Source organism: Serinus canaria, unplaced genomic scaffold (genome assembly GCF_022539315.1).
Source record: "Serinus canaria isolate serCan28SL12 unplaced genomic scaffold, serCan2020 HiC_scaffold_161, whole genome shotgun sequence".
Classification (NCBI taxonomy): domain Eukaryota; kingdom Metazoa; phylum Chordata; class Aves; order Passeriformes; family Fringillidae; genus Serinus; species Serinus canaria.
This window is the reverse complement of record NW_026108275.1, coordinates 298-12,739: the sequence shown is the minus strand read 5'-3', so window position 1 is coordinate 12,739 and position 12,442 is coordinate 298. Positions and strand designations below refer to the sequence as shown.

Below are 12,442 nucleotides of genomic sequence, written 5' to 3'. Positions count from 1 at the left end.
CGCCCCGCCGTTCCCGCGCGGGTTCCCCCCCGCCGCCCCCGCAGCATCGCCCTCGCCGGGGTGCGGAGGTGCAGCCCCGCGCCGCCCCCGCCGTACCGGAGATCCCTCCCCTCCCCTCGCTGTGCACCGCGCCCCGCTGCACCGCATCGTCCCGCACCGCCCCGGCGCCCACCGTTAATAGCGCCCCGGTTCACCGGTGCAGCCCCCGCTGGCCACGAGCCCGCTCCCGGTGCTGCGGGCGGCCCCCCCGCCGCCTCCCCCCCCCCCCGCTGCAGGTGCAGGGCTCGGCTCGGCGCTTTCCCTCCTTTTTCATTTTTGAGGTGCACGCCCCAAAAATACAAACCCGCGCGGTGCCTCCCGTTCCCGGGGGGGTTTTGGGGTGCGCAGCCCCCCGTACCCCGCTCTCCCGCCGCGTTCCCGAACCGGGGCCCCCCTCCTGTCCCCCCGCATCCTCCGGGGGGTCCCCCGCACCCCCCTCTGAAGGTCACGGCTGCGGGTGGCTCGGACCGCCCGGTTTTGGGGCGCGGGGGGGGGGTCCCGGTACCGCAGCCCCCCCCCCACCCATCCCGCACCCCCCGTCCCGCTCGGGGACTCGGTGGCCGCGGGGACTTTGGCCGGCGGCGCGTTCGTGGCGTTTGCGGCCGCCCGGGACCGGCGGGGCTTGGAGGGGTAGGGGGGGGGTCCAGCGAGCCCCCCCCGAGCCCCCTCCCAGCTTTTCCCCCCTTCCTTTACCGGGGGGGCCGCGCTGAGCCCGCCCCGCTCGTGACACAGGTGGCGGAGCCCGTGCGGAGGGACCGGGCAGCGGGGGGGGGCTCGGAGCGGGTTCGGGGGGGGCCGCAGCGTGCCCTGACCCCCCCCTTGAACCCCTCCAGACCCCCGGCAAGCCGAGGATGCTCGGGGGGACCCCGCGAACCCCCCAAAAGGCCAGGGTGAGTGGCGGGGGGGGCCTCCCCCGGTGGCGCCAACCGGGCGCGAATTTTTGGGGTTTCCTGTTTTTCTCCGGTGCATGATGGGGAGTGGGGCCGGGGGGGCACAGCCGGGGGTTTGGGGGGCACACCCCAGGGTGGGGGGCTCACCCGGGGTGGGGGGTACATCTGGGGGTCCCCCCAATGAGTGCTGGGGGGCTGCTCTGCTCGGGGACCCCCAGCACGGCAGATTTGGGGTGGGGGGGGGGGTTGGGATTTTGGGTCCTTTTTTCTGGGGGGTGCGGGGGAGTTTTGGGGGAGTTTTTGGGGGGGCTTGGGGGGGCACGGGCAGGGCCGGGTGTGGGAGCAGCCGCCGCCGCACGCAGCAGCCGCTCATTTATTATTGATCTGCGTATCTGGTGTCGGGCCCAGCGCCGCCCCGGTGCCCCCCCCGGTGCCACCCCCGGTGCCCCCCCCGGTACCCCGGGGTGCCGCACACCTTGGGGAGGGGTCGCTGGCGGGGAGGACCTTGCGGTTTCCATGGCCACGGGGCTGCGTTTTCCCGGGAAAACCGATACAAACGGGTGGGTGCGACCCCGCGGAGCCCCCACAGGACCCCCCACCCTCCCCGGTAAGGTCCCGGTGTCCCCGCAGGGCGCCGGGAGTTGAGCTGCGGGGTCCCCGCGCCGCTGCCCCCCCCTCTCCAAGATGTCCTATTTCACCGAGCACTTCTGGGTAAGCTGGGACCCCCCCCCCCACTTTAGGTGCCCCCACTCTTGGGTGCCCCCCACCCTCAGAGACCCCTCCCTCCCACCCTTGGGGGAGGTGAATTTTCAAGGCCCGGCGCTTTTGTTAATGATGTTAATTAATTAATTGGAGGGTGGGCGGTGTAGGGGGTGGGCTGGGGGTCTCCCCGCTGTGGTGACATCGCTGTCCCCCCCCCCCCATTCCGTGGGGGTCCCCAGCCCGGGGGGGGTGGGGGAAGTCGCGTGGTCGGCGCTTCCTGGTTCGTCCGGCAGCTGCTGCCACCTTCCTCTTCCTCCTGCCTCAGTTTCCCCTGGGGGTTCACCTGCACCCCCAGCGCGGCTGGGGGGGGGGGTGGGGGCTGAGGTGAAAGCACTTTGTGGGTGGGGGGGAGGGAACAGCACCCAAAATAACCCTGGGGATTTTTGGGGTTCAGCCCAGCCCCGTCCTGGGGAGGGCTGGTTCTGGGTGTGGGGGAGGGGGGGGGGCTCAGCACCCCAATTTGGGGGGGTTTGGGGCACTCCAGACGCTGCTCCTGGGGAAAAGGGGGTGTGGGGGTCCCAGATTTGGGATCTGAGGGGGGGTCTCCCCTGGCAGGGTGAGAAGAACCACGGCTTTGACGTCCTCTACCACAACATGAAGCACGGGCAGATCTCCACCAAGGAGCTGGCTGACTTCGTCCGGGAGAGGTACCCGGGGCTGGGCACACCCTGGGGGCTCCCCAGAACCCTTTGGGGGGGTCCCCAAAACCCTGGCTCCATCCCAAATCCCCCTCCCGGCCGTCCCCAGGGCCGCCATCGAGGAGAACTACGCCAAGGCCATGGTGAAGCTGTCGAAGATGGCCACGAACGGGACCCAGCTGGGGTACGGATAGGGTGGGTGGCTGGTGCACATTGAGGTGGCTTTGGGGACACCTCAGTGACCGTTCTGGTGGCCCCCCCGAGCAGGACCTTCGCTCCTCTGTGGGAGGTTTTCCGCATCTCCTCGGACAAGCTGGCGCTGTGCCACCTGGAGCTGATGAAGAAGCTGCACGACCTCATCAAGGAGATCTCGCGCTACGGCGAGGAGCAAGGCCGGGTGCACAAGAAGGTAACGCCGTGTCCCCTCCCCGGCGCTGTCCCCTCCCCGGTGTGTCCCCAGCCAGCCCTGCCCACGCTGCCGTGTCCCCACAGTCCAAGGAGGAGGTGGCAGGGACGCTGGAGGCCGTGCAGCTGCTGCACGGGGTGGCCCAGCTGCTGCCCAAGTCCAAGGAGAGCTACCACAGCAAGTGCCAGGAGTACGAGCGGCTGCGCAAGGAGGGCACCAGCCAGAAGGAGATCGACAAGGTGCCACCCCCTCCGTGTCCCCCCCTGGGTGGTCCCTGTCCCCTCGTGGTGGTTCTTGTCCTGTTCTTGCTGGTCCCCATCCCCTCGTGGTGGTTCTTGTTCCTCCTCCCCGCGGTCCCTGTCACCTCCCCCAGGGGTCTGTGTCCCTTCCCTGGTGATTCTGGACCCTCCCTCGATGGTCCTGTTGTCCCACAGTGACCCCTATCCCCTCCCTGATGGTCCCTGTCCCCCCCAAGAGGCCCCTGTCCCCTCCCTGATGGTCCCTGTCCCCCCAAGAGCCCCTTCCCCTCCTGATGTCCCTGTCCCCCCAAGGTCCCTGTCCCCTCCCGATGGTTCCTTCCCCCCCAAGAGGCCCCTGTCCCCTCCCTGATGGTCCCTGTCCCCCCCCAAGAGGCCCCTGTCCCCTCCCTGATGGTCCCTGTCCCCCCCAAGAGGTCCCTGTCCCCTCCCTAGGATGGTTCCTGTCTTCCTCCCAGCTGTCCCCTGTCCCCCCTGGGTGGTCTCTGTCCTGTTCCTGACGATCCCTGTCCTTGTCCCTGCTGTCCCCTGGCTGTCCCTGGTTGTCCCTGGCTGTCCCCTGTCCTGTTCCTGACGATCCCTGTCATTCCCCTGACTGTCCCTTGTCCCCTCCCTGATAATCCCTGTCCTTGTCCCCCGGCTGTCCCCTGTCCCCTCTGGGTGGTCTCTGTCCCATTCCTGACGATCCCTGTCCTTGTCCCTGGCTGTCCCTTGTCCCGTTTCTGATGATCCCTGTCCTTGTCCCTGGCTGTCCCTTGTCCCATTCCTGACGATCCCTGTCCTTGTCCCGGCTGTCCCCGGCTGTCCCCTGGCTGTCCCTTGTCCCATTCCTGACGATCCCTGTCCTTGTCCCGGCTGTCCCCGGCTGTCCCCTGGCTGTCCCCTTGCCCGGCGGTGGCACAGGCGGAGCTGAAGTCGCGCAAGGCGGGCGAGGCTCTGCGGAGGGCGGTGGACAAATACAACGCTGCCCGCGCCGACTTCGAGCAGCGCATGCTGGACTCGGCCATGGTGGGCACGGCTGGCACCCCCGGGAGAGGGGTGGGCAGGGCTGGGAACTGGGAGAGTGGTGGGCACTGGTGGGAACTGGGAGAGGGGTGGGCACTGGTGGGAATTGGGAAAAGAATGGGCACAGCTGGGATGTGGGCAGGGATGGGAACTGGTGGGATTTGGGTGTGGATGGGCATTGGTGGGATTTGGGAAAGGTGGGATCCCTGGGGACATTCCACCCATGCCAACCCCCCTTCCCTGCCCACCTGGGGACATCCCACCCATCCCAAACCCTTCCACACCCACCTGGGGACATCCCACCCATCCCAAACCCTTCCACACCCACCTGGGGACATCCCACCCTCCCAACCCTTCCTGCCCACCTGGGGACATCCCACCCATCCCAAACCCTTCCCACCCACCTGGGGACATCCCACCCATCCCAACCCCTTCCCGCCCACCTGGGGACATCCCACCCATCCCAAACCCTTCCACACCCACCTGGGGACATCCCACCCATCCCAAACCCTTCCCTGCCCACCTGGAGACATCCCGCCCATCCCAAACCCTTCCACACCCACCTGGAGACATCCCACCCATCCCAAACCCTTCCACACCCACCTGGGGACATCCCACCTATCCCAAACCCTTCCCTGCCCACCTGGGGACATCCCACCCATCCCAAACCCTTCCCTGCCCACCTGGGGACATCCCACCCATCCCAAACCCTTCCCTGCCCACCTGGGGACATCCCACCCATGCCAACCCCCCTTCCCTGCCCACCTGGGGACATCCCACCCATCCCAAACCCCTCTTCCACACCCACCTGAGGACATCCCACCCATCCCAACCCCCTTCCACACCCACCTGGGGACATCCCACCCATCCCAACCCTCTTCCACACCCACCTGGGGACATCCACCCATCCAAACCTTCCCTGCCCACTGGAGACATCCCACCCATCCCAAACCCTTCCCTGCCCACCTGGAGACATCCCACCCATCCCAAACCCTTCCACACCCACCTGGGGACATCCCACCCATCCCAAACCCTTCCCTGCCCACCTGGGGACATCCCACCCATCCCAAATCCTTCCCTGCCCACCTGGGGATCCCTGGGGATGTCCCCCCTTCCTGACCCCCCGTTTTTCCCGCTCCAGCGCTTCCAGGAGGTGGAAGAAGCCCACCTGCGGCACATGAAGGGGCTCATCGGCTCCTACTCGCACTCCGTGGAGGACACCCACGTCCAGATCGGCCAGGTGAGTCCCCAGGTGAGTGAGCCCCTCCCCATTCCCATTTCCCCTCGTTACTCCATGTCCCCTTCCCTTTTTCCCTCCCCCAGGTCCACGAGGAGTTCAAGCAGAACGTGGAGAACATCGGCACCGAGATGCTGCTGCGGAGGTTCGCCGAGAGCAAGGGCACGGGCAGGGAGCGGCCAGGTGAGCCCGGCCGGGGGTCCCACCTGGCGGGGATGGGCCCCTGCTGATCCCAGACTGATCCCGGGTTGATCCAGGTTGATCCCAGGTTGATCCCAGACTGATCTGGGTTGATCCTGGCTGATCCCAGGCTGATCCCGAGTTGATCCCAGGCTGATCCTGGGTTGATCCCAGGCTGATCCTGGACTGATCTGGGTTGATCCTGGGCTCACCCTGAGCTGGTCCCAGGTTGATCCTGAGTGATCCCGGGCTGATCCAGGTTGATCCTGGCTGATCCCGACTGATCCCAGCTGATCTGGTCTGACCAGTGTTGATCTGGGTTGATTCCAGGTTGATCCCGGGTTGATCCGGGCTGATTCTGGGTTGATCCCAGCTGATCCTGGGCTGATCCTGCCTGATCCATGTTGATCCTGGGTTCGTCCCGGGCTGATCCCGGGTTGATCCAGGCTGATCCTATGTTGATCCCAGCTGATCTGGGCTGATCCATGTTGATCCTGGGCTGATTCTGGGTTGATCCGAGCTGATCCTGGGTTGATCCCGGGCTCACCCTGAGCTGATCCAGGCTGATCCCGGGTTGATCCCAGCTGATCTGGGCTGGTCCCAGGCTGATCTGGGTTGATCCCAGCTGATCCTGGGCTGATCCCGGCTGATCTGTGTTGATCTCGGGTTGATCCTGTGTTGATCCTAGCTGATCTGGGCTGGTCCCGAGCGGATCTGGGTTGATACCAGGTTGATCCCGGGTTGATCCAGGCTGATCCTGGGTTGATCCCAGCTGATCTGGGCAGGTCCCAGGCTGATCCGGGTTGATCCCGTGCTGATCTGGGTTGATCCCAGGTTGATCCTGTGTTGATCCCAGCTGCTCTGGGTTGATCCTGGGCTGAGCCCGGGCTGATCCTGGGTTGATCCCAGCTGATCTGGGTTGATCCTGGGCTGATTCTGGGTTGATCCCGGCTGATCCCGCTCTCCGTGGCAGGAGCGTTGGATTTCGACGAGTACCGGCTGGCTCCAGCGCAGGAAGGCAAGTACGTCTGCACCCAGCTGGGAGGGCCGGGGGCTGCGGAGACCCCTCCTCACCCCGCTCCCGCTTTCCCCAGGACCCAAGAGGAGCCGGAGCAAAGCCTTCCGCATCCCGGGCCTGAGCCGGAAGGAGCGGGAGCGTGACGCTGTGTAAGAGCCTCGGTCCGGCACCCCGGAGCTCTGCATCCCGGCATTCCCACATTCCTCAGCCCGGCATCCCTGCTTTGGTTCATCCCTGAATTCCTGCAAACCACATCCTACATCCCTGCATTCCCACATCCCTGCGTCCCCGAATTCCCACATCCCTGCATCCCTGAACTCCTGCAAACCAAATCCTATATCCCTGCATCCCTACATTTCCACATCCCTGAATTCCTGCATCCCTGCATTCCCACATCCCTGCATCTCTGAATTCCCACATCCCTGAAATTCCCACATCCCTGCATCCTGAATTCCCGCATCTCACATCCTATATCCCTGAATTCCCACATGCCTGAATTCCCATATGCCTGCATCCCTCAATTCCCACATCCCCGAATTCCCACATCCCTGCATCCCTCAATTCCCACATCCCTGCATCCCTCAATTCCCACATCCCTGAATTCCCACATCCCTGCAATTCCCACATCCCTGAATTCCCACATCCCTGAATGCTCACATCCCTGCATCCCTGAATTCCCACATCCCTGAATTCCATACTCACATCCCTGAATTCCTGCATCCCTGAATTCCCACATCCCTGCATCCCTAAATTCCCACAAACCATATCCTATATCCCTGAATTTCTGCATCCCTGCATCCCTGAATTCCCACATCCCTGCATCCCTAAATTCCTGCAAACCACATCCTACATCCCTGAATTCCCGCATCCCTGCATCCCTGAATTCCCACATCCCTGAATTCCCCCATCCCTGCATCCCTGAATTCCCCCATCCCTGAGTTCCCCCATCCCCGAATTCCCACATCCCTGAATTCCCACATCCCTGAATGCCTGAATCTCTGCATCCCTGAGTTCCCCCATCCCTGAGTTCCCACATCCCTGAATTCCCCCATTCCTGCATCCCTACATCCCTGAATTCCCACATCCCTGAATTCCCACATCTCTGAATTCCCACATTCCCCCCTCCCTGAATTCCCACATCCCCGAATTCCCCCATCCCTGAATCCCCACATCCCTGAATTCCCGAATTCCCCCATCCCTGTATCCCACCCCCTTTCCCCCTCCCCAGCCTGACTCTCCCCCGTCATTCCCCAGGGAATCTCCGGATACCGACCTGGTGAGTGTCCCAGTGCCCCGCCCGGCGCTGCCCTTCCCAGACTGGGAGCACTGGGAATGTCGGGGCGTGTCCCTCCCTGCAGGGCGGCCCCGAGGTGGACGAGGACGGGTTCGCCGTGCGCCCGGAGAGCGCCCGCAGTATCCTTGGGAAAGGGGGAATTGGGGGGATCCAGGGGGATTCCGAACGAGGATTTGGGGGGATCCAGGGGGAATCCAGACGGGGATTTGGGGGGGATCCAGGGGGAATTCCAGCTGGGGATTTTGGGGGGATCCAGGGGGAATTCCAGGCAGGGATTTGGGGGGATCCATGGGATTTCTGAACGAGGATCTGGGGGGATCCAGGGGGAATCCAGACGGGGATTTTGGGGGGGATCCAGGGGGGAATTCCAGCCGGGGATTTGGGGGGGATCCAGGGGGAATTCAAGCCGGGGATTTTGGGGGATCCAGGGGGAATCCAGCTGGGGATTTGGGGGGTCCAAGGGGAATTCCAGACGGGGATTGGGGGGGATCCAGGGGGAATTCCAGACGGGGATTTTGGGGGGATCCAGGGGGAATCCAGCTGGGATTTGGGGGGTCCAGGGGGAATCCAGCTGGGGATTTGGGGACAGGGGAATCCAGACGGGATTTGGGGGGATCCAGGGGGAATCCAGCTGGGGATTTTGGGGGGATCCAGGGGGAATCCAGCCGGGGATTTTGGGGGATCCAGGGGAATCCGTGGGGATTTGGGGGGTCCAGGGGAATTCCAGCTGGGATTGGGGGGTCCAGGGGGAATCCGTGGGGATTTTGGGGGGATCCAGGGGGAATTCAGACGGGATTTTGGGGGGATCCAGGGGGAATCAGCGGGGATTGGGGTCCAGGGGAATCTAGCGGGATTTTTGGGGGATCAGGGGATTCAGCGGGGATTCGGGGATCCAGGGGATTTAACCGCATTTGGGGGATCAAGGCATTCCAATGGGGATTTGGGCATCATGGGAATCCAATTGGGGATTTTTGGGGGATCCAAGGGGAATTGCAAGCTGGGATTTTTTGGGGGATCCAGAGGGAATTCCAGCAGGGCATTTTTGAGGGATCCAAGGGCAATTCCAAGCAGGGATTTTGGAGCATCCAGGGGGAATTCCAGCTGTGCATTTTTGAGGGATCCAAGGGCAATTCCAACCGGGGATTTTTGAGGGATCCAAGGGGAATTCCGACTGGATATTTTTGGGGGATCCAAGAGCAATTCAAGATGGGCATTTTTGGGGGATCCAGGGGGAATTCCAGCAGGGCATTTTGGGAGATCCAAGAGCAATTCCAGCAGGGCATTTTGAGGGATCCAAGGGGAATTCCAATTGGGGATTTTTGGGGCATCCAAGGGCAATTGCAAGCAGGGATTTTTTGGGGCACCCACCAGGAATTCCACCTGTGGATTTTTGGGGGATCCATGGGGAATTCCAATTGGGGATTTTTGGGGGGATCCAAGGGGAATTCCAGCCGGGCACGACCTTGACGTGGGCTCAGGCGAGGCGGAGAACCCCGGCTGCTCCTCCAGCGACTCCGACTACGACGAGGACGAGCCCCGCAAGTTTTACGTCCACATCAAACCGGTGCAGCCGCGGGAGGCGCCCGGCAGCGCCGAGGCCGCCGTGGAGCAGCTCAAGGCCACCGTGGGAAATCTCATCCTGGCCCCCGGCGTTGGGGTGAGCCTGGGGAGGGGGCTGTGGGGACCCCCGGAATTCCCAGGGTCACCTCAGCCCTGTCCCCTTCTCTTGCAGGGCACCGTCAGGAGGCAGGCGTCCCGTAAGTGGCACTGCGGGCGTGTGGTGGCATGGGGGGTGGCACTGAGAGGCACTGCTTGGGGACATCTCGTCCTTCCTTGGGGACATCTCATCCTTCCTGAGCTCCTTCCTTCCTTGGGGACAATGCCACCCTTCCTTAAACCCAATCCTTGGGGACATCACATCCTCCTAAGCCCCCTTCCTTGGGGACATCTCATCCTTCCTGACCTCCTTCCTTGGGGACATCTCATCCTTCCCGAGCCCCTTCCCCTTGGGGACAATGCCACCCTTCCTTAAACCAAATCCTTGGGGACATCTCATCCTTCCTGACCCCCTTTCTTCCTTGGGGACATCTCATCCTTCCTGAGCCCCTTCCTTGGGGACATCTCATCCTTGGGGACATGCCATCCTTCCTGACCCCCTTCCTTGGGGACATCTCATCCTTCCTGAGCCCCTTCCTTGGGGACATCTCATCCTTGGGGACATGCCATCCTTCCTGAGCCCCTTCCCCTTGAGGACAATGCCACTCTTCCTTAAACCCAATCCCTGGGGACATCACCTCCTCCTAGCCCCCCATCCATGGGGACACCCCGCCCTTCCTGAGCCACCCCAGAGTCCCCGTGGCTCCGTGTCCCCTCACAGTGACATCCCCCTGCAGGGCACACGGCGTCCCTGACCCCGGCCTGCAGTGACACGGACCCCGAGGGGACACTGGCGGCGGGTGAGACCGGGCTGGGGGTCCTGAGGATTTGGGGGGGGGTCACACCAGGGGTCCTTGGGGGATGCAGTGCAGTGTCCCCTCTCCCCGCAGGTGACAGCACGGGGAGGGCTCTGCCGGCGGCGCAGGTGAACAGGTAGGGGACAGGGAGGGATTGGGGTACCCTAGAGTGGCCAATTCCCATTCCTGGGGGGTCCTGGGCAGGCTCTGAGCCCCCCACCCCCCCCACTCTGTCCCTGTCCCAGCGACCCCGGGAAGCCCCCCCAGGACACGCCGCCCTCGGCCGCGCTCTTCGGGCCCCCCCTGGAGTCGGCGTTGGAGGCAGAGGAATTCCCGGGTGAGGATTTGGGGGGCGCGATGGGAACCCCCGGCGTGGTAGGGGGGCCGAGCTCTGACCGGGGCTGTCCCGTCAGCCCCCCGCTCCTACGTCCTCACCTCGTCCTCTTCGCCCTTCTCCTCCTCGTCCCCGGTAGAACGTGGAGGACTCGGGGCTGGACTCGCCCTCGCACACACCGCGCACCGGCCCCTCCCCGGACCTCCCGGCCCTGGACCCCGCAGCCGGGCACGCCGCAGAGCCCCGGCCCCAAAGCGGAGCCGCCCCCCGCCAGCACCGCCTGGGCCCCGCGGCCCCGCAGCCCCTCCGGCCGCCTCCCCGAGCCCCCCAACTTCGCCGTTTTCAGCGGCCCCGGCGCCGAGGGGCTCTGGGGGGACGCGGGGGTCGCGCCCCGGGGTCGCAGCCGCTGCCTCAGCGGCCCCGCCCCACGAGAAGCGCCCTCGCCGGACCCCTTTGGGGACCCCCCGGCTTGGGGCAGACCCCGAAGTCCCGGAGGGGAGCAGCCCCCCCTGACGCGTCCTTCCTCCAACTCGGCCTCATCGTCCTCCTCCTCGCCGGCCCCCCCGAGCGGGGGGGAGTCCTCCAGCCCCTCTCCCTGGGGCTGCCAAGGGCCGGGGACCAGGCTGAGCGAGGGGGACACGGCCGGGACCCCCCCGCCTGCAGTCGGAGCCAGGTGAGTGTCGGGGGCGGGGGGCTGCCCCACGTTACCCCTAAAGGGACTCCCACAGCCCCCAACTCTGCCCCCCCCGTTCCCTCCAAATCTGCCCCCATGACCCCGAACTGTGCCCCCCGTGACCCCAAACTCTGTCCTGAGTGCCCCCCAACTCTGCCCCCCAATTAGCCTGAACTGTGCCCCCCGACCCCCAACTCTGCCCCCCAATTAGCCTGAACTGTGCCCCCCGTGACCCCCAACTCTGCCCCCCAATTAGCCTGAACTGTTGCCCCCCCGACCCCCAACTCTGGCCCCCCAATTAGCCTGAACTGTGCCCCCCAGTGACCCCCAACTCTGCCCCCCAATTAGCCTGAACTGTGCCCCCCGTGACCCCCCAACTCTGCCCCCCAATTAGCCTGAATTGTGCCCCCCACGACCCCCAACTCTGCCCCCCAATTAGCCTGAACCGTGCCCCCCATGACCCCCAACTCTGCCCCCCAATTAGCCTGAACTGTGCCCCCCATGACCCCCAACTCTGCCCCCCAATCAGCCTGAACTGTGCCCCCCTTGACCCCCAACTCTGCCCCCCAATTAGCCTGAACTGTGCCCCCCACGACCCCAACTCTGCCCCCCATTACCCTTAAACCCGGCCCCCCTAAATTGCCCCCAAACACACCAAAATCTGCCCCCATCACCCCAACTCGCCCCCACCAACCAAAACCGAGCCCTGCCCAACTCCCGGGGGGTGGTCCTGGATTCCTGCCGGTGTCGGGGCTCTCCCCTCACCCCCGTTCGTGCCCCCCCAGACTCGGTGCCCGCCTGGCCCAGCGCTGCCCCCCGGGACGTTCCTCTCGTGGCCCCCCCGCGCCGCTCCCGCACCAAGCGGCCGCCGGCCGGGCCGGCCGCGGGCGCAACAGCGACCTGGTGCGGGGTCTGGGGGGGCATGGGGACCCCGGGCTTGGGGGGGGCGCGGGGACCCCCGGGAGGGGCGGTTCAGACAGGCCCCGGCTTCCCAGTGCTCCCAGTATGGGAATGGCAGCACCGGGAGGGCGGCACTGGGGAGGAGATTCCCTGTGGGAATGAGAAGGGGGGGTGGGATGGAGGGGGTAGGAATGTTGGGGGTTCGGGGGTGTGGGGAGTCAGGGATGTGTGGGGAATTCGGGGGTGGTGGGGATTTGGGGTGTGGGGATTCAGGGGGTGGGAAATTGGGGGTGTGGAAATTCAGGGTGTGGGAATTCGGAGGTGTGGGGAGTTCAGGGATGTGGGGATTTGGGGGT

General features: G+C 64.9%; 1 protein-coding gene across 1 annotated transcript; it reads left to right on the top strand.

Moving 5' to 3' along the window:
* Positions 1 to 777: 777 nt before the first annotated feature.
* LOC108964194 (F-BAR domain only protein 1-like) lies at positions 778 to 12,089 on the top strand (the record flags this gene model as incomplete). Its single annotated transcript, XM_050987710.1, is given in 22 exon segments — positions 778 to 929; positions 1,560 to 1,640; positions 2,247 to 2,338; positions 2,439 to 2,513; positions 2,597 to 2,738; positions 2,822 to 2,974; positions 3,896 to 4,000; positions 5,139 to 5,237; positions 5,321 to 5,417; positions 6,388 to 6,432; positions 6,509 to 6,581; positions 7,687 to 7,708; positions 7,791 to 7,845; positions 9,205 to 9,383; positions 9,459 to 9,483; positions 10,120 to 10,182; positions 10,273 to 10,315; positions 10,425 to 10,516; positions 10,593 to 10,651; positions 10,653 to 10,715; positions 10,717 to 11,186; positions 11,972 to 12,089. Coding segments are annotated over 21 exon segments (2,097 nt in total), but the record flags the coding sequence as incomplete, so codon positions are not given.
* Positions 12,090 to 12,442: the final 353 nt, after the last annotated feature.